The 22,359-nt window shown below is 31.5% G+C and overlaps 1 protein-coding gene across 1 annotated transcript; it reads right to left on the reverse strand.

The window, feature by feature from the left end:
- Positions 1-368: 368 nt before the first annotated feature.
- LOC129963304 (glucose dehydrogenase [FAD, quinone]-like) lies at positions 369-21,787 on the reverse strand. The gene is made up of 11 exons (XM_056077591.1): positions 21,520-21,787; positions 19,773-19,978; positions 16,978-17,167; positions 13,407-13,538; positions 9,936-10,057; positions 8,767-8,934; positions 6,648-6,798; positions 4,657-4,805; positions 4,111-4,288; positions 2,189-2,411; positions 369-642 (listed from the first exon to the last, which is right to left on the reverse strand). The coding sequence occupies exons 1-11, from the start codon at positions 21,662-21,664 to the stop codon at positions 486-488; spliced, it is 1,821 nt and encodes a 606-aa protein (XP_055933566.1). The 5' UTR covers positions 21,665-21,787; the 3' UTR covers positions 369-485.
- Between the last annotated feature and the right edge of the window lie 572 nt (positions 21,788-22,359).

A 22,359-nucleotide genomic window follows, 5' to 3' on the forward strand; every position in this document is an offset into this window, starting at 1 on the left:
ATAAAGGAATAAATACCAATAAATAGGAAGGAACAACCTAAAGAATAAATGCTAATATTTTTAGAAACAGAATACGTTAGCAACTTATGAATGTTCTTAACGTTTTATCTTTGAAAAATGTTCATCAAAGATAAAAGAAATGTTCTTCAAAGAAAGAACTTTTCTTCGTTCTTTATTAATTCTATCTTCTTTGTACGCAAATTAATTTTCAAGATCATTTTTTATTTCCTTTTTGCAATGACTCTGTGAATATCCTGACTTGCAATCATTCGATTTGGAATTATTTAAAATGTTATCCACTTATTTATAAGAATTTTTAATGAACTCTTTTCTCAAATGGATGCAAGAAACATGTACTTTAATTTGTTTATTCTTTATTCATAAAACAGATTTAATGACAAATATTTTAAAAATAGATCCCTCATAGGTAAATTTATATATATCTCATATTATATTCTCTCTTAATATATTCTTTCATTTATATATCAATACAAGTATTCGTAATATGGACATTGTATAGTCTTCTTGATGATATCTGCAGCTTTCTCGGCAACCATAATAGTTGGTACGTTGGTGTTTCCTGATGGCACGATGGGCATGATGGAGGCGTCCACAACCCTCAGGCCTTTGATGCCTTTTACTCTGAAAGCATGTGAAAATATTTCATTTGAGAATATCAAAAGGAAAAAGTTAAGTTAATTTATATCCTATAGAGTAAACGTCTACAATGTTTTTATATTAGGAGACGCGGACGATTAATATCTTTTATTCAGATAACATGATTCATTCCTTTTGCTCTTAAATCAAGATTACTTCCGTTTACTCTGAAAACAAGGTTAATTCCTTGTACTGTAAAAATGTGCGCAGACATTTCAGTTGAGAACATCAAAAGGAAAATAACTGCATTAAGTTAATTTATAGCCTGTAGAGTAAACGTATGTAATGGCTTTACTTTAGGAGACTTGCAAAATGTCTTTTACTCTGAAAACAAGATTCTTTCCTTTTACTCTGAAAATATGTGCCAACATTTCAGTTGAGAACATCAAAAATAAAGAAAATACATTAAGTTAAATTATGTAGAATAACGGCATTTACATTACAAGGCACGCATCATTAAAATTAGGAATATGCAATGCGAGCAATTTGGTAAAATATATCATCATCGTTCAAACATAAAGCAAAAACTTTATCAAAGTGTTCTCCATGGAAAATTATGTAATATCTGAAATAACTCTTCTGTATTCACATTATCAGTATTCAGATGAATCTGTTGAGGTTAAAATACGATTCTTCATACCACCTGATTAGGCTGTTTAATTTAGTTATCTGAACTTCCCGTTTGAAAATAAATCTTATGCTATTTTATGAAAGATCCCTCTCTCACCTGAGCTGGCACCTCCTCTCCAAATTTCTGTACCACAGGAGTGGTAAGATGTTTGGGCAACATCAGATCAAGCGTGCACCAGGCTTGTATACAAGGTGAATCTTTGTTTTTCCACCCAGTGCCCGAAACCTAACTACTAGGCCACCGCAACCAACGGTTATATGGAAATATCTCGTTGGAGGCAAGATGAATGTTTCACTCGAATTTCTGCCTCTATTAAGATTAAGAATTGATTATAGGAAATGAATGCATGAGAACATTAGCTAAAACCACATGGTGCAACCGAACGCTTTAGAGAGGGCGTATTTCATAACTTAACAATTAACTTTGAAGAATTTATGCCTATGTCATTTCAGATAATTTCAATATATGATAAAATATTCAACATATGTTATCGGATTGTTTTAATAAGCGCAGTATTCAGAAGTCGAAACATCAATTCGCACTTTAAACACTATACTTCAAGCAGTTTCACAATGTGAACTTTTTCACTCTTTCAAACTTTAGTTCGATACTTGACTACTTCACAAGAACTTTAGCGGTCATAATGACTGACTGTGAGAGATTTAATGCACAGAACGTATAGTAATATGATGAAATTTATCAGAGGAATCATGCTGAATTTCAAGCATTTAATCGTTTTCAAGACTAAGAATTGAAAATTGGAACCTAGAATTTATTTTTTTATTTTTCTTTGCATATATATATATATATATAAACAATTCCTGGTGTATACATAGAACAATTTCCTCATTTTAGAACAGGCATTGAATATAAATATTTTGAAATAATACGTTTGATTACCTTAACAGTGGATCGACAACAGTTGTGGGATCTCTGCGATTTCCCATTTTTGCTGTCCCCACTTGGTGACTAAGTGTTAAAACCGCACCTTTAGTTAAGCAAGTGAAATATAGATCTAGATCTCCGACAAATGGCTCACATCCGGGAGCAACAGTTTCGAAAGGCTTGGCTCCAACTTTCTTCAAGGGCTCACTCATTATTAATTTCTGACAGGTCTTCATCCCTGTAAAAGAAACAGAAGATAATTCAGAAGTGAGTTGCATTGAGTCCAGAATTGATATGAATAGGCCATATAACGATATAACATCACAGATTTAATAAATTCATCAAAATTTGCCAGTTTTTAAAATATTATCTGCGGCAACCAAAGAAGATGGCTTAAATAATTAACAAAATTAAGCTTTAAATTAACTTCATGATTATTATTATTTTTTAATTCCGATGTTATCTTAAGAAATAATAATCTAAATCAGAAAAAAAATGTTTAATTTAGTATTTAAAAATTTTTTTTTTTAGATTCTATCTTCAGTTATATTCTCCTTCCGAAAATACGAATGAAAGTTTTCTTAAAATTTCATGTCATTTCGTCATTTTCTTTCATTCGTCATTCTTGGATATGTAAATATTAACTTTAAAATTTTAATTAGGTCATAGTCTTATTCTAATTTTGTAATAATTTTTCATGGTTTATTTAATGTTGACATTATACTGGGTTAAAAATTATGTTATGAGAGGCTTATAGAAAGAATAACATCTCTTATGTCTATTGCAAGATCAATGTGGTTCAAAAAATTAAGGATATCGGTCAAAAAGCCCAACTATAAAAATGCACGTTGTATAATAAAACCATTCCGATGGCTTGTTGCCTTTACGGATATGGTCGTAAATCTGCTAACTGACCCATTGTAAGACCATCCCCGCCTGTGGACGTCTCGGTTGGGAACTTCCCACAAATTGTTGGCAAAATGAACAGACATCAAAGAACCTCGGAAAACCTTAAAAGAGGGGAAAAATTGGAAAATGTGCTAGTCTCAAGCCGTGCACAGATAGTTGAAACGGGTCTAACTGAGGACACAGGAAAAATTTTATGTAGTTATTTCTAAAACTACGGTAAATAGTTGCGATTAATATTATGAATTTTTTTGCGATTTTAAAAAAGGCCCTATCTTAAAATTGAAAATTGTATTAGTCCATATCCCCCCAAAGCATATGTTTTTTAATTTTGTTATGATTATTTTGGTTTACTTTCTTCGTTGCTTAAATTTCACTTCGCCATTGCTTAACTCGGTGAACTGTATGCATTTTTAATTTAGGATAATATAGACTTAATTATTTTTAAAAGCATTTTTCAATATTCAGTTCAGTTCAGTTATATTAATGTAGCGTTTCAAAGCAACACTAAGGCTATTTGGGGACGTACCTCCTTCTTTTGAACCGCGATCAAATGACGAGGACGGCACCTGAGCTGGCACCAATTTCCCAAACTTCTGCGCCACTCTAGCGGGATGACGTTTAATTTCGCCGGATTTAAAGTGAACCAGAGCCGTTGCGATGATTTTTCAGTGGAATCGGGTTTTGAACCTGAAACCTTACTACCAGGCCACTGCGGCCCTAAAGCAATTTTTACGTCACGGAAAACTCATAACTTATATCACCAATATCTTCTCCAATTTTATAGATAGCTCCATGAAACTTTGCCCTGTGTTTTTATTATGGCGCAGCATGCGTTTTTTAATTGTACTTTTTGGCCAATCTCCTTTATTTTTTTTAGTTCTTTTTTGTAACTTTATAGAGCTAGAGAGCGCTATAAATGCCTCAATCAATTCAGCAATTATTTTTCGACGAAAGAATTTGAAGTAAATTATAGCCGATGATTTTAAAGGGATCTAAGTTTACTTCTAATGTTCATAAGGAATACTTACCTTCAACAATGGTTTGAAGATCTTCAGGATTTTCGAAGTAATTGGGATCGATAGCTGGAGAGTCGTAAGGATTCGTGGATTTCAAGCGTACAGTTCCTCGACTTTTCGGCTGTAAAATCTGGCTCAGGCACACAGCCACTGTGCTGTTTTCGTATGGGCCAAAAATTGCTTTGTAGACCTGAAAGAAGATAATATTATTCCAAAGACGTTTTTTCCATAATGTAATAAAAGCAAACATCATCGATTAAGACAACAGTTAACATAAATAACTCATTTCAGACAATGATTAAAAGAAAGTTGATTAAGTAAAAAAATAATAATGAAGAAAATATGATAGCAAATATGACAATTGTAAATAATTACATAGTCAGAATAATTTTCATTTTATATATGTCTTAGTAACATGATCTGTCATTAGGAAGTCATTATACTCTTTCGTAAATTGGGCGGGGGAGTCATTCTTGTAAGATAGGTCAGCTCTTATATTAAAGCAATAGTAACATGCAGGAAATTAAAACCAGACTTTTAATAAAATTCGAAACTTACTTCGGGCTTTAAACCAATTTGCGTTTCTGCCACTTCCTTCGGAATCTCCGCAAAGTAGAGTTGATAATCGGGGAAATCCACGTCGGGGGTGACTGGACGAGCATTCATAAATAAAATGGAATTAAGAAACTCTGCCGATGCCAACGGACCTGGAATGAAAGATTCAGTTATTAACATTTCGGTGAGCATGGCTCATCCCTCAGATCGATTGGGTATCTTTTAAGAATTTTGATTAATACACTGTATTTCATAATATTGTGCAATGTTGGACAACAATATTTTACTAAATTGAAACAACGTGAAATAACGTTTGAATCGTGAATCAGAAGTCAAAATCACTTCTGAAATCACTTTTGGAAATAAGAATATATTATTACAGATTTTTTTTATTGAAAAGGTATTGGAGAAACAATTTAATGGAAAATATTTTCAAATCGACATCCTTCCAAATTTCACCTAGTCAGAAAACGTGTTGAGCACAGATTCAAATGTTGCTTTTTATGCATGAATATGAATCAATTATAACATTATTTTTTATTTAATAATGTTTTCTATTTTCTACTTGTTCTCTTTATAAATAAAATTCTCCATGTTCCCACTCCCCTCCCTAAAGAAATCAGATGGATTAATTTGTGGTGAATGAGGTGAATGCAATGCGTCAAAATAATAATCCGAGTATTGAAGGATTGGTTGTTGAGTGTTGAAGACCATTTCCGTATAAAAGAAGATGTAAAAGGAAATATATATATAGAAATACTTTAGAAAAGAAAATATTTATAGAAATAGTTTAGAAAAGAAAATATTTATAGAAATAGTTTAGAAAAGAAAATATTTATAGAAGTAAGTGTCATACAAAAATTTTAAATGAACTCGAAAATACACTAAGCCGCTTGACTTTTCGGTATAGTTCACATCTAATATCTAAATAGAATACCCTTTTATCTATCTCTTCCGCAACGGGCTTGTCATGCATATATCACTTGTATGAAATTCTCTCACAGCCGGCTTACCTCCCGTGCATTTCTGGAAATCGAACTCATGGGATGGTAATGTATATACGGATTTTGAACTGAACCAATTTTGAAACACCACTAGAGGGCACCCTGTGTCCATTAATTTTGAGATAAATATAGTTTTAGTATCCTGATCTTCATTTTGATCATATTCAGCCTGAATTGGGTATTTTAATCATCAGTTGTTGCGGAGCAGGTGGCTAAGAGTAATGTAAATAAACAGAATTGGGTTGTGTCACTTTCCACTTAATAGAATCATTCACGTTTCTGGTCCCCTCCGAATTATTTTCTTCTTTTTCTTATTACTGTATAACTGTAATAGTCTTTTGGGGTTTAATCGTCAGTTCTGTTGTCTTTCGCGTAACTTCCGGATACATTTTGCGCACTCTTCTTTTCACTACGGAATGCCTTGGTTTCGGTTTATTTTGGTAAGAAAATGTTATTTGTCAGAGGAAGAATGTGCTCGAATTATGAATTAATTAATAATCTAAAAAGATATTAAAAATGACGACGTTAGGACTTGCATTTTATTTTTTGTGATTTTTTTTTCGAAGTTAGGCTTAGCGACGTAAAACTCCCTTCTTGTGGGATGTATCTTCTATCCTTTGGAGTAAGCTCCGTCCCGTGAGTGCGTCTTGGATAGAGGTCTCCCATCCCGAAAGGGATATTTTAGTTGATAGCAAAGAAGGAATCATCTTATTATACAAATGGTCTGGATATTAGGCATGAGTGGTGGCAGTAAACATGTTAACCATTGACAGGTAAGCTTTCATATGGCTTGCGTAAGGGAAATATTGGATTATAATTATAGTGAATGCCTTACATGCCCGCACAATACAGTGATATATTTCTCAGTAAGTTTTATTCCTAAATCATTCAGTTTATAAACTCAAAAATTTTTACACAGAAGTTAATTATTAAAGCAAATTACGAATTTTTTAATCACAAATTATCTGTTACTGGATCAGTCATTTATACCTGATCTGTTTGCGATGTACTCTTTTACATTTTCAGGATTCTCAAGTCTTTGCTTAACAGGTGGTATTTGAGGATCAATTATGAAAGGTACAAGTGAGCCGCAGTGATCTTGGAAGTTGTTTCCAACGGGTAAATCCGCAATAACTGGAATCTGAAAAGAAAGAGGGGAAAAAGAAAGAAATGATAAATCAATTGCTATTCTTTAGAAAGTGCATCTTAAAAATATTGGAAATGGAGGCTTTCCGTCTCAGTTGCATGTATTGTTTAAACAGAAATAAAAAAAAAGATTTAATAGAGCACACAAAAGCAAGTTGCCTTTTTTAAGGCTACGATATGATGAAGTAACTATTTCTCAATCTCTACTAATAATAAATGAAAACGTGTCTGTATTTATGTGAGTGTAGAAAAAATGAAATTGGTTTGGATACACTTTGGTGGATAGAATTTGTATTTCGGTGGAATTTTTTTTTTTTTTTGAAAATTTAACTAGAGTTTTAATGAAATAGAAATTAAGCGAAATCCTGTCGTTTCCCGCAATAATTTCGGTAAATGTAGTTTTTACCTTAAAAATTTGCCTTTTTAATAATACTCAATTTTTTTTACCACACACATTTTTTCTGAATTTATTATTTTTAAAAATACTTCTTAAATATTTTTATAAAAAAGAGGGGATATTTACTTCTCCTCAGTTATTAATTCTTAATATATTACTTTATTAGGAATATAATATATTGCTTCTCCCTACTCCTTCTTACTTCTTAAATATTTTTTATAAAAAGAGAAGATGTTTAAATATCAAGTGAAATATTATTAGCAGAATTAAGAGGGGTAATAACTGCGAATGCTCCACAGAAATGCCTAAAAAAAACAAATTTATAGTTAAAACATTTTGAATATTGTTTATTTACAATAGTGAGCATAAACATAGAACTATGACTTAATAAACAGTAGATTTATGTTGTAATAAAAAATAATAATTTTTATGTTAAAACATCGTTTATTTATCAATATTACTATTCGTCCGAGGCATTCAGCTGGTTCGCCAGGTATAATGGTAAATTTCACAAAAGTCGTTATGATAAAAACTCACATCCATGATTCTGCCAAATTGTTTGAAATTAAAGATATATTTCTTTTAATTATTTTACTTCTGTTTACTTTGTACATGAACCTTTCTAATGGAGAGAACCCATCATATCATACTCTATTAAAAAAGTAAGTATCCGTTTAATCTATCTTACAAATTTCCCTCTCTTATTGTAACTTCACTTTTTTATGTATTGTAAATTATGCAGACAGAATAGATTAAGCAGAATCTTTCTTCCTTAGCTTTTAACAAAGGTAAAGAAACGCGAGGTTAAATATTTATGAAACAATTACAACGGCTAGAATTTCAAGGCAACAATGTATTGGAAAATTCAATCCTTCCAGTATTATCCATTTTGTCGCCAGTCACCAAATTAGTCGCCAAATGGTCGCCAAGCTCTAAGATCATTGACGCGGCACTCACTCAGCAAGCACAGGACAGATCGTACAACGGTCTTTCTTACGATGACACTATTCATGCAAGAAGCAAAGTTATAAGTTTGTAACATTATGCATTTGTCTTTAATAGTAGTAGATATTAGTTTTTTTAAAAACTTATTATGATATTATTTCAAATATCTTCGGTATAACTCTTGAAAGTTTTACTTCAACTAATCATATGAAAAATCGATACACAGGTTTCAAAGCACAATCCAAAAGGACAAGAAGTGGGGGGGGGGATGATGGAAAATACCTTTAGAGAAGTGGAATCATTTGAATCCAGGCTTAGCAACTACTACGAAAATGCGCTTATCTTACTGCTCTTTACCATTAGGCGAAGTAAATTCGTCGAAGGTCCCTTACCCATTGCACATGTGCGCCTTGCGTTGCCCTATTTCCCCTATTGCCCTGGTCACTTTGATGTCTGTTCATTTTACCGACAGTCTGCGGGAAGTTCCCGACCGTGGTCCACAGGCGAGAGTGGTCCCACAATGAGTCAGATAACAGATTTATGATCATAACTGGAAATGCATCGAACACTGGGAAAGGCGCTTAACAGTGTTAATTTCAGGATCCTGAAAAAAAACAGTACCTTGAATTTCTCGAGATGTTCCCTGGGTCCGATCCCACTAAGCATGAGGAGTTGAGCTGTGTTGGTGGTGCCCGCTGACATGATCACTTCTCGTCTGGCTCTCACTACATACCTGGTGTTTTGGAAATCGAATTGGACGCCCACGGCTCGGCGATTACGCAATATTACCTGATCATAAGAAAATAAAAGGAAAATGTAAAACGTAATACAAATGATTAAGATTTAAAATTTATGGCTGAATTTCAAAACCTACGTCATATTTCAAAGAGTGACTTAAAACAAATTCTGGCTTAATGTTTTAATATTTGAAACAGTAAAAGTTATTCAAAATATTGATTTTTTAGTAATTTTGGTACATGTATTTTCATAAAAGTGTAGATTTAATGAAATATTAGAATAAGAATTTATTATTTTTAGTATTTTTATAAGTTAAAAAACGATGAGAAAATAATTGGTCTTAAAAGAAATGAAAAGTTAGAAAACATTAGACTTTAGATAAAATTTGAATGATTGAAAATTAACTTTTAATTTTCAATCATATCTTCTCCTTTCATTATATTTATTGTTTATAATATACTTCATTTAACTTATAATTTGTTTACATTAGAAGAAAATGAAATGCTTTGAAAAATTCCCTCGCCCTTCCCCCAAAACAATTGTCTGTAATTAGTATGTCGAAAGTTCGAAAGAATGTTTCGAAAATTATTTTGTGAGATTCTTCTAAAGAACAGAAAGTGGTCCGTCATACTACTTTTTTTTATAGCAAATTATATTTCGATGAGCATTGTTCTTGGTTTATCGATTCGCAAGCGTAATATTATGTTCTTATTCATTTTTAAAAATTTACTAGTTTTGAAAAGCGGATAATGCATGATTAAATGTTATGTCATTGCAGATGGGCTTTTGTTCTCATAGGAACACCTTTAATTGAAGAATACAGCTAGAGAACATTTTTTTTTCATTTTAAAATTATTTCTTCGAATTTTAATTCAATGTTCTGCAAAGTAAATAAAAGTTTTCTGCGCTTTACCATACAGGGAAGAGGAAATCAGAAGATTATATCTTTATTGTTAATATATATTAATAACTTTATTGTTTTAGAAGGAAAACAATAAAGATACTTAATAATTTAAATCTATTTATCTGGAAAACTTGTTTTATAAAATTACCTTTGTGACATGCGCTTCAGCTAAGATATCTAAATTTGTCCGATTTTCTGCTGGGACGAGATATGCTTTAGCCGTACTGCACCGCTGTCCATTTCTATATGTAGTCTGAAAATCATAATATCCTAAAGAAAAATAATGGAAAATTAAATTTCTCTTTGGATCATCTTATTATTTCATCATATTCTTCTTTTTTATTTTTCATTCTAGCGTGGCTATTCAAAACCCAAGCCGATATCAATGCTCCATTAACTTTCACGAGACCATTCTTATATAAAGGCATATGCTTACAATAGGATTCCTAATGGCAATTAGCAAATTCTCGGTGCTAGTTGACAATCTGATGTCAGATCAGAAATCAGGGCTGTAGATCGTTGTTCCGTCTCAGCAACCACTTGATTTGCCCTTAAGTAAAGACCTCGCTATTGTTTTTATTCTACATATTAGCCAACTTTGGCTACCAGTTCCCCAGATTATTGATTTTTTTAAAAGGCGTAATTATTAATATGGAATACATTAAAAAGTAGTTCATTTTGTTAAAGGCAAATTAAAAAGTGTACTTATTACGGAATAAAAGCGGAGTTGAAAATACTACTAGAGAGTTGATGATTACTGAAAATGAAGCGAGAGAATGTTTTGATGGATGAGTTTGGATCCATCATGGTATTTGAAAACTTCGTTGTTGATGGTGTATCAAAATGAATTAAAAATATTACTAAAATTAAAGGAGAAATGTACGGAAATGGAACTTATACTATTAGAATGATAATTTTTTTGAGTCTTAAGATAGTAGAAAAAATATTTTTTCAGACATTTGTTGTGAATGATTTGAACATGAGATTCAGAATTCAAATCATAATGATTATCTGGTGACGTCTAAGCCTATTTCTGTGCTCCTGCAAGCTAGAAACTTGACCAATCCGCGACTGGCTTCAAACCTCCTTTTTTGTAACATCATGTACTTTAAGAAAGTTGCTACGTAGACCTTATCTATATTTATTTATATTTAATTCTCCCTGAGAAGTTCGTATGTTGTTTTAGATTAAATATTATGAGAAAATCAGATTTGGTATACTTGATATAATATTCATTTTTTTTTTTGCATCATCCTGCAATAGCATATCTGAGGTCAGTCTATTGCATCTGTTACTAGGTAACTGATGTCAAATGGAAATCTGCGCCTATCTGCTTTGAGCATAGATAAAAAACAAACAAACTGTAATATGATCATGTAATCTAGCCATTTTTCTTTATGTAGTTCTAAATTCATGCATACAAAAAATATTTTGACAGAAAAAAAATGGTAATAATACTTAATGTATTAAAACAGATGCTAAATTGTCTAAACTAAATACATACTTCTTATATAAACATACTTCTACTTCTACTTCTAATATAAACATACTTCTAATTCTACTTCTAATATAAACATACTTCTCTTCTAAACATACGAACTAAATACATACTTCTAATCACGTATTTAATAAATTAGAATATGATGATTGTGAATAATTCAATGGAACCCGTTTATTTTTTTGTTCTACAAATTTTTGAAAAAATGAATAAGTTATTGATATTCTAAATTTTCTTCTTGAATAAAAAATAATTCTTATTAAACGATAAAAATAATGCAAAATATTTTTTCGAACACATTAAATACTCAAAACATTTGAAACCAGAAATAAAAGCAATTAACTTTCTTAACATTTCTTAACTTTCACTAAATTGTACTGATTTCTTACTTCATGCCATCTAACAAATCTTACTTTGCCCCCCCCCCCCTATTGTTACATCCTCCTCTCCTACTTTAAAGCATCAGCATACATCGGACCTGCTAAAGGTCACTATTACGTCATTTCAAAACAATGGGTGTAGTTACTGCTCGTTTCAGAATCCCATGCCTACCAGTTTTAGAATATTTCATTTCACAGAGGAGGAATATGCAGCAAGAAAGAATAGAACTTCCATAGAATTCTTTATTAAACACGTTTTTCATTTTGGTTTTCCTTTGATGTGGCTTTTTATCTTGTTTTAGAATGATAACATTTTCAAAATTATGTAACTTTCTTTATATTGCTTGGTAGAAAAATAAATAAATAAAATTAAATAAAAATTTCCTCCTTCATTATTTTTTACCGATCCCTATTTTATTTGTTACCCATCTGTAATTTTGCTACCCGGCATAAATAGTGTCATCGTGAGAAAGACCGTTGTAAGACCTGTGCTGAACAGCTGCCACGTCAATGACCTGAGAGCTTGGCGACCATTTGGCGACTTGGCGACGAATTTGGCAAGTTTGGCGACTAAATGGATAATACTGGAAAGTTCGAGAACTTTCACGATCCATCCAGTAATAACCGAGATACACCCAGGTACGCAGTGATTGGTCAGAAGATTCTAGCCCCGCCTACCGGAATTATAAAAGACGAGCACTCTGAAGCTGCGGAGAAGTCGTGTGTATCGTCAAAAGTTGTGTGTGTGAGAGTGGTCGGAGTTGCCGACGAGTAAAAAGACTAGAGGATTAGACAGCAAGTAAACTGCTGAACTATTAGAGATTAAATGTGCTGCGCTATTACAATTGATTAGCGGTATTTGTTGTAGAAGAAAAATTTCGTAACAGTATGTAAACATAGTTTTTATCAGTTGCGTAACCGAAGAGAAAACGCTTTTGAACTTTTAAACTATATTTATTCCATCCCCGGAGGCATAATTTATATACAAGAATAAGTGATAAAAAATACGCCAGTCTCTATCGTGACACAGGAGTAAAAGAGAGCGAAAAGAGACCGAAATTTTTCTCTTAGTGACTTTAATGAAATTTTGATAGGGATTTCTTTTACAAGTGTCAATTTAGGATAGGGAAATTTAAGTATCTTTAAAAGAATGTGGTAAACATTAAAGATTTTTATCCCTTCACTCAGAGCATGAGAACCCGATGGCGTGAGCAGTTTTACAGAGCTCGTGTATGAATAATTAAATAAGAAGGGTGGAATTGGATCAGAAAATAAGAGGCCATATTATATACGTTCGAGGTTATTAAAAGGTTAATATCCACAATGGCAAAAAAGGGACTTCAATCTATTGCTGCTTTCCAAAGAAAACAAATTGTACAAAAACGTATTTAAGTGAAATAATAATAATAAAAAAAATCGTTAAACTTTAAGCAAAGTAAAGCAAGTTATGTCAAGTATTATTATTTAGGTAAAAAAGCTGAGAGCTGTATTAACTTTTCTAGATTTCAAATTCAAAGTTTTATTTTTATATCCTTACTTTTATTCGATAGGAGTTCGTATTCCTTATTTATTTTCTGGGCCTCAAACTCCAAACGGAAGCTTTGTCTCTAAGTGTCTGGGATTTTGAATGTGCTTTGTCATAAATACTCACTAAATTTATTGGTCTATAATAAAAAATCCTTTTTTTTCTTTGGTTAAAAGTTCTGTTTTGTGCTCGAATGCGATGCAGAAAGCTTCTCACCTGTCTGACGGCCATCATTCGAGTCGACAACTCTGAGACCCAGTTGCTGAGCCGCTTCTCGCACAGGGGGCTTTACTTCTGCTTCATATCTGGGTGTCTCAACTGTCAAAGGGCCACCAACACCGTGGTAACCTAAAAGAGTGAAAAAAAATCTTTAAAAAAAAAACATCTGGTACCATGGTAAGTGAGGCCATTTCTTTTTCAATAAAGGCGTAATGAAATGTTTTGGGATTGCGTTTGATAAGGGAATCGTTTAGTTTATTAAATTAAAAATAATTTCAGTTATTAATTACTTTTATTAATTTACTCATTTATCCACAAAAAGTTGTATAATGACAGTATAATTATGTTCAAATTATATTTTATTTTGAAAATGTTTGATATTTGAAAATTAGTAAAATAAAAATATAAAAGTAAGAACAAAGAACTGAGTAAGAAGCAAATCGTTATTATAAATTCTAGATTACATATTTATGTACAGAATTTCATTATAATATTAAAACCAAATCAAAAATATAATGCTTCAAATATGACAATTCTGTTCCTTTTAACTTTCTGAGGAGTTTAAAATTGCTCCCTTGTAGTAAAGAAATGAAGCACCAAATACATACTTTCTGCTATGCACATTATGTATATATATATATATATATATATATATATATATATATATATATATATATATATAAGTATGATGGAAATATCCATCATCATGCAGATTTATATGTTAAGCTCAGTACAAAGTCTTCAATGCCCCTCTCTTTTAAATTTCTCCACTCATTATCAATTTCATTAGCAAAAAAAATAAATAAATAAAATAAATAAAAATAATCTCAGATAAGTTTTAAAAAAAATATTCAAGAAATCGCACGTTTCTTCCAACCACAACAAACAGCAAAAGACAAATTCAAACCCGTTTTAATGATTGTGGCATTTGGTCTTTTATGACATCTACGTTCCTTATCACTCAATAATCGTGAAAAAAAGTTGCCAGCAACAACAAATTCACAGTACACCTATTTTAAGTACAATTGTTTGTTCATTAAATATTATGATGGAAATTTCCATCGTCATGCGAAGAAAGGTGAAGTCAATGAACTTATGTGTTATTGCGTTCACATGCCTATGAAAGCATAGAAAGGCAGAAAGTCCACCCTTTTTTGTATCTGATTCAAAATTTGACAAAAATCTATATTTTAGATGATAAATGTGTGTACCAAATCTCCCAATCGGATTTCATTAAAAAAATTCATATATGAGAAATCTATAAATTTGATCTTAAGTCCATATACTAAATTTCATCTGTTTAGCTCAAAGCTTTTTTGAGTTATCGCATCTTAGACAGACAAAAAAAAATTTGAAAAAAAAATGTTTTATGGACTCATGGGGGTCAGAAAAATGGAAATTCGTCAAATTCTCGAGTTCGAATTTTACGAAGGTGACAGTACTTTCTCGAAACTTCATATTTGAGAAAGTAAATTTTTCAACATTCAAGGAACAGATTAAATTTCCTACTCAAATAAGAAAGTAAAAAATTTGTTTTACAAATTGATAGAATATTGCTGAATGCTTTAACGATGATCGTTATAGAAAGATCGATTCGCAAATGGCTATGAAAATTGATCTGCCTACCTCATCCTCATAACGGGTCTGCAATGCAAAAACCTGATACTTATTTTTACAAATAAACATTCTTCCACCCTATTTGAAAGAAAAAGACGCTTCTACGAGTCTATTTGCTATTGCCTACTTATCAGCGGAGTCAGCAACGTTCTTCGATACCATGTACCTCGTTGCAGCAAGAGACAGAAGACAAATGGCAGTTACCTTTCTTATTGATTCTTATGGCACTTAGACAAGCCCGTTATTACGAAGATAACGATTTAAGCCGACGGGAGGGGAGGGGGCGTCTCTTGTTTTAGTAGCTCCAACGAGGGCCAAGAGCACGACTTTGCCACTCACGTATTACTCATTCGCTTGCACAGCCCCTTTTTACAGTAGGGCACATTCACACAACTCAAATAGAACAGAGGAAGAACAACCATGCCCGAACCGTGACCCGAAAGCAAGACGCCCTGCTCACGGGGAAGACGCGCTACCCCTATGCCAGGACGCCGGCTCAGTTGCCTTTCTATATAAACGACCCATATGTCTCAATCAACAATAGAGAGTTTAGATCTGATGCATTTTGTGTTCTTTTAATAGAACGATGGAACGTACTTCCTAGATATCCTTAATACTATAAAATTCAACCATTATTTTTTAGGATTAGAATTAGAATGTCGAAGTATTCTTTTATTAGAGCGATGGAACTTATATTCTAGATATGCTAAATGTTATAAAATTCACCTATCATTTTTCATGATTACAATTAGAAGAAGAATGGCAAAGTTTTCTTTTAATAGAACAGTGAAACTTACTTTCTGGATGTCCTAAATATTATAAAATTCAACCATGATTTTTTAGGATTAGAATTATAACGAAGAATGACGAAGTATTCTTTTATTAGAGCGATGGAACTTATTTTCTAGATATGCTAAATGTTATAAAATTCAACTATCATTTTTCATGATTACAATTAGAAGAAGAATGGCAAAGTTTTCTTTTAATAGAACAGTGAAACTTACTTTCTGGATGTACTAAATATTATAAAATTCAACCATGATTTTTTAGGATTAGAATTATAATGAAGAATGACGAAGTAATCTTTTATTAGAGCGATGGAACTTATATTCTAGATATGCTAAATGTTATAAAATTCAACTATCATTTTTCGTGATTACAATTAGAAGAAGAATGGCAAAGTTTTCTTTTAATAGAACAGTGAAACTTACTTTCTGGATGTCCTAAATATTATAAAATTCAACCATGATTTTTTAGGATTAGAATTATAACGAAGAATGACGAAGTATTCTTTTATTAGAGCGATGGAACTTATTTTCTAGATATGCTAAATGTTATAAAATTCAACTATCATTTTTCGTGATTACAATTAGAAGAAGAATGGCAAAGTTGTCTTTTAATAGAACAGTGAAACTTACTTTCTGGATGTCCTAAATGTTATCAAATCCAACTACCTTTTTTCAGGATAAGAATTAGAATGAAGAGTAGCCAAACAATCGCCACAATTTCACTTCTCTAAAATTAACCCTTTTGAGATTTAAAAAACAAATGTCTGCATTTTAGACACAATCGATTGAAATCAATAAATATTTCTGAAGAGAAAAAAAAATGGCCTTTTATGCATTTGAAGACGATTTATTGGTTTTTATGTACTTTGAAGAAGGAATTAAGCTTAAATTTTCCAAGGTGATTGGTCTTTCTACAAATGAGTTTACAGAATTAACAATTGAAAGTATAATAGTACAAGTGCAATGCATTTTTGTTATCGGCTAATGATATTGCGCTCATTTTGTTTAATATACATTAACCATATATATGAAGAAAATCCCTCATCCCTCCATAATTGATCTAAAAATTTTTAGCCCTTACTTCATAAGATTGGATGCGCCTTAAATATTGGAAGCTTAAATATTTACATATAAAACTGATTTTTAATCCTTTTTTTTCATACCATTCACGTAATATCCTGGATCCCTGTTGTCCTCCATCTTTATAAAATAAGGGAAGACATCCCTGTAGCTCCATCCCGTGGCTCCTTGCGCTGCCCAATTATCGTAGTTCTTCCTATTGCCTCTGACGTAGAGCATAGCATTCAGAATGCTTGACCCTCCTAAAGCTTTGCCACTGGGCCATATCACTTGCTATTGAGACAAAAGGATGAAAAATAATCAGGTATAAAATATTCAATAAAAATAAATTTCTTGATTGAGATAAGATAGAAGTTGAGGAATTCCTATATTTTAGAGAAATAAGGGAATCAATTCGGTTGTTTCATTTATTTGGACAAGTTTCACCTTATTTTTTACGAAATACTTGATTTAATCTTTTTCTATATTGTTTATTCCACATCACTACTACTGACATTTTATAAATTTCAATCTTTCTGTTATTTTTATATTATACCTTGGATAAAAATCTTAATACAATCTATAATCATTCATTTACCCATTAACTCCCCTAAGGAGTATCGTACTTTCTATGTACTTCATATCAAGATAACACCACTGCTTAAGTAGATAAAAGCTTAACTAAGAGACGTTGGCATCATGTTGATATAAATATAAATATTTCAAATAATGAGGTAAATCAATGGATCAGTCGCCCAGTTTGAATCACAGTTCAATTTTGACAATTTTTTGTTTCATATGAAATTTTGAAGCGTCTAAATATGTCGTCTAGGATTGGAAGCCTCTGCTCCTCTCCATTTTCTGGAGAAATCGGTAACACCCAACATCTTAATGCATTCTCTATGGGGAAATCCCGCGATGGAATCGGTTGTTTTAATCGCCGAAACGGGTTTCGGAAATTTTAATTTGTATATCGTGATTTTACATGAGGAATTAGTGGCAGTATGCCTTCCTCTAGTCTCGATTTTGGGGAAAAATCAAAGAAAGCCTGCTTCACTATATTTTCTAAGTGACAGAGAAGAACTTGACAGTTCCCCAGTTACAATTATGTTTCCGATTTCGAAATTTTTTGTTTCGTATGAATGCTTATGATTCTTATTTACGTCGTTAGGATTCTTGTATCCCCCACCTCTCCATTTCTAGATATTAAAAATGAAATTTTCCTGGAGTCCAAACATCAATAACTAGACCAATTTTAAAATTTTTCTTCGTCAACGTGGCAATTTTACCACTGAAAGAATAACTCACTGATCATAATGATCCATCGTCATTGTGCAAGTATAATTTAAAATAAAACTTTTGTTTTACTTATATTATTGTAATTATACTTTTATTGTATTTTTATTGTGATAAAAGGTATTTCATAAAATAAATTATGGCTTTTATAGCCGTCATTACTTTCATATGAAATAAAAAATGGTGAAAGCGGTAAGAGTTTTTTAGTTAGATTCCTTAGAATTTTGAATTTTGATTTTGACAATTATTTTAATTATAATGATTTTAGGTAAAGAGGCCTGCTAGCAAATAAATAATAATACATAATTTTTGAGAACAAAAAAAATAACAATTAAAATATTTACGAAAGATAGAAGACTAAACTGTAGACAGCAATAATTCATCATACGATGATTAACTATCAACGATGCAATTAGTCGACATTAGATCATATCGTAGTTCAATATGGAAACTTATCTTAGGTATAATAGATTTGCAACGTTGTACTTTTATATTTATTGGAACTGAGATAATATAAACTGTGTTGCCGAAATGGAAAAATCATGTTAGAGACATTTCGACATTACTTAGGGCTTGGAGAGTAGCTTCAATCTACATCTACATTAAAAATCTACATTTACCAGTCTAAACAATCCAACCCACATTATTTTATCAAACAATATTAACAAAACAATTAAATTTACATAATCTAAAACATCATGTTCGAGTTTTTGAAATGCTGAAAATATTAATTTTGTATTATTATATTTTAGGAGGCTATTGCGGAAAACAAAAAAGTGGACTTTTAATTTTTAGTTAATTATAATGTTTAAAAAGAAAGTGCTCCAAGGTGCATATTTTTATTTCCCAAAGTATATTTGTACGGAATTTGGTATTCAAACAGTCTTTCCTATAGAGCACCATTACACACTCATATTCTACTTTTCTAAGATATAAAATATTACCTATGCAGGCTGTTATCCTGTTAACAATATCTCAAATATGAATTAACCCAAAAAAAAATCTTGAACACGTAAAAAAGTATCATGCATGTTGGCAGAGAGCTTAAAAAAATGTGCGTGTATTATTGCAGTACATTTTAGATGCAAATAACATCTAAATTTAGATGCTACATTAAATATATAATAACATTAGTTCTGTAAGCTTGCAATGGAATCTTCTCTATACAAAATGCACACGAATATTCAAATCAAAACTAATAACCGAATTCGGGTTGAAACAACTGAAGATTCATTGGCAGAATAAATGCGAGATGAAAAATAAAAATAAAATGTTAAATGAAAATATTAACAATAATTGATCAAATCGATCCATGAAGTGAAAATATAATGAATGAATACAAATATAAAATAATAAAAAAATTATGTACTTCAGCTCCTTCACCATTGATATACATGTTCGCACATCGATAAATCAGTCAATTTTACCAAACAAAACACACAAAAAAATCTATCTCAACTGTCAGACGCCAAAACAAAGTTTCTCCTCTGATAATTATGCAAATAAAAGGAAATAGAATATTTTTAACTCCACCCAGCGTTACAGACGGCGCTGGACGATTATATTATATATTATTAGTTGACAGAAATAGCAAATGATTTACCCTGTTGACGAGGGCTTCCCCTGTGTGTTTCTGGGGTACCGTCTTGAATTGCCAGTCCAGGTCTGTGAACCAGAAGTTTCTAGCTATACTCGGAATATCATTCAGCAGTGGCGGTTTGGCCGTACCAGCTTCCAGCAGCAGCACACTTACGCAAGGCTCTTCTGACAAGCGAGAGGCCAGAGTTGACCCAGCCGAGCCAGCACCCACTACACATGAAAGCATGCTTTCATTATATTCCAAAGTTATTGAATGAAAGTTTTTTTTAAGAAAAGTTTTTTAATTGCTTGAAGGGTTTTCTAATTTTCAGCCCCTAACTTTAGATAAATATCTGTCTTAGGGAAGTAGAAGTGAATAAATTTAGATTAGATCAAGAAAATTGATAAATAATTTTAATAAAAATAAGCAATTTAATTTCTTTGTAATTTTCTTACTCTCAAAGTATGTAGTGAATTTCTTAGAAATATAATAGAAACGTATAGAATTTCTTAGAATTTTTTTAAAAAAATTGCATCATCAGTCCAAATAAATTTTAATTTAATTGTTAATTTTTTATTAATTAATATTTGCTATTAATTAATTTTATATAATAAAAATAACAATGCATTTGAATTAATTTTAAAAAATTCCAAAATAATTTAAAGTCCAATTAAAGAAACTAGTTTTACATTCGACTGCTCTTTTTTTTTTCTTGGATAATTAAATAAAATAACGTGTTTGTAATCCATAAACTAATTCTAATCATATTGAAAGTATCATTTGGTTATTTGATGGTGATTTCTATCGAAGTGCAAAAAATGAATGAAATTATTTGAAGATATTATCTTTACCTTTTATCTAAGAATTTCGCATAAGCCATTATTAGTTAATAGTTTCTTTTAAGTTCCGAAGAGAAATTAAGTTAAAATCTGATATTTAAAAAAAAAAATTAATTCGAAATATTATTTACGTGATGCAACACGTTCATAAAAACTAATTGTTTTAACGTGCTGTTGCAAGTTAAATTTTATTTTTATTTTATTTGATATATATTTGAAAAGAAAGTTAAAAATATTGTTTAAAAATTGATTAAAAACAAAAATAATGCTGCAAAAAATGCTGCAAAATAATAGATATCATTAAAACGACATGTACACAATTTTGAACTTTAAGATAATACAAAAAAATCATTTTTGTGCTGCATTTTTTTAAAAATTTATCTCCCCAAAAGGCAAAAACTTCACTTAGTTTTTAATGAATTAAAATTTCAAAAAACAAATGTGGTTCACATTTTTTTTTCAAAGTAAATATGTAAGTTGGTAGTTTTAGGTACACACTCTAACGTATAAGGTGTTAACACACTCATACACGTAGACATAACTTATTTATCTTATTATAATCTTGTATAATAATAAAATTAACTTAATATAAAAAAATTTAAATTTTATTTCCTTTTTAATCAGGCTATTTACATTTTTTATTCAATCTTTTGTGATCCTTCCATTCAGTCAAGCTGACCTTCGCAGATGCTTATTCGGCAAGTACAGTAAAAATTATTTCTTATCTATAAACCAAAATCCGCAAGATTCCGATTTTTTCTTAATTTGTGCAAATTCCAAACAGTCGAAGTTAGATGCAGGGTGTATTAAATACCTTCCAATACCATAAAATTTTCATTTTACTTAATACTCTGATTATTCGCCATTTTGATTGGAATTCATTTGATTTCAGAAATTCACATGGACTCTGATTCTGCAACAGTAATACTTACCAATGATGTAGTCATACTCGTCACTGAAAGTAGTCGCAGGTATTGGCGCATTCCTTTGTGTGGCCAAAGAGATCAGAAGCAGGGGCAGCAGAGGAGAATTGGCGAAAGGCGTGGGGTACGCCCTCTCGGCAGCAATGTCTATCATTCCGTATCGCCAACTGGTTGGAAGAAAAATAATCCTTTCAACTTATTGTATTCTAACATAAGATGATTATTGGAGATTGCGTTTCAGTGAAGTATTCATCGAAGTCACTAACAGCATGCGACGAAATATAAGGATGGATAAAATGAAAATGGAGCAGTGGCGCGTTTTTATGCAAGCATGACGGAAACGGAGGGAAAGATTAACGATGCAGATAAGAGAGATAATCTCTGTTGCGTGAAGTAGAATTTGTTTAATGGAATCGTACGATAACATTATTTGCATTGGTGGGTGGTAGACAGCGTCGTTCAGTAGGCAATGAGTTAGCATTTCAAACACGTTTGCATTATGCTTTAGGCTATGGAATAGCAATGTCATGTTATTGACGGTTTTTTAGTAACAGAAAGTACTGTGTCTTGAGAATTGCATAGGGGAATAAAAAAATATTAGAAGCACACTCACTGTCGTTAACTCCTGTCCAGGATTGCCACAAGCGTTTTTTACTTCTCTCAAGAGGTTTTGGTCCATGATAGTGCAAGGATAAGCCCAAATTAAACAAGTTGAAGAAATTTTGGTAGACAGTATTGGCGCACCCACCATATATTCCCTATTTTCCATTGTGGTACTTGAATATATTTGTTACTCAGAAAAAGGTTTGAAATGCCACCACAGCAAATTCATGGGAACTGTTCGAGAGT

The sequence above is a fragment of the Argiope bruennichi genome, chromosome 3, assembly GCF_947563725.1.
Source record: "Argiope bruennichi chromosome 3, qqArgBrue1.1, whole genome shotgun sequence".
NCBI lineage: Eukaryota > Metazoa > Arthropoda > Arachnida > Araneae > Araneidae > Argiope > Argiope bruennichi.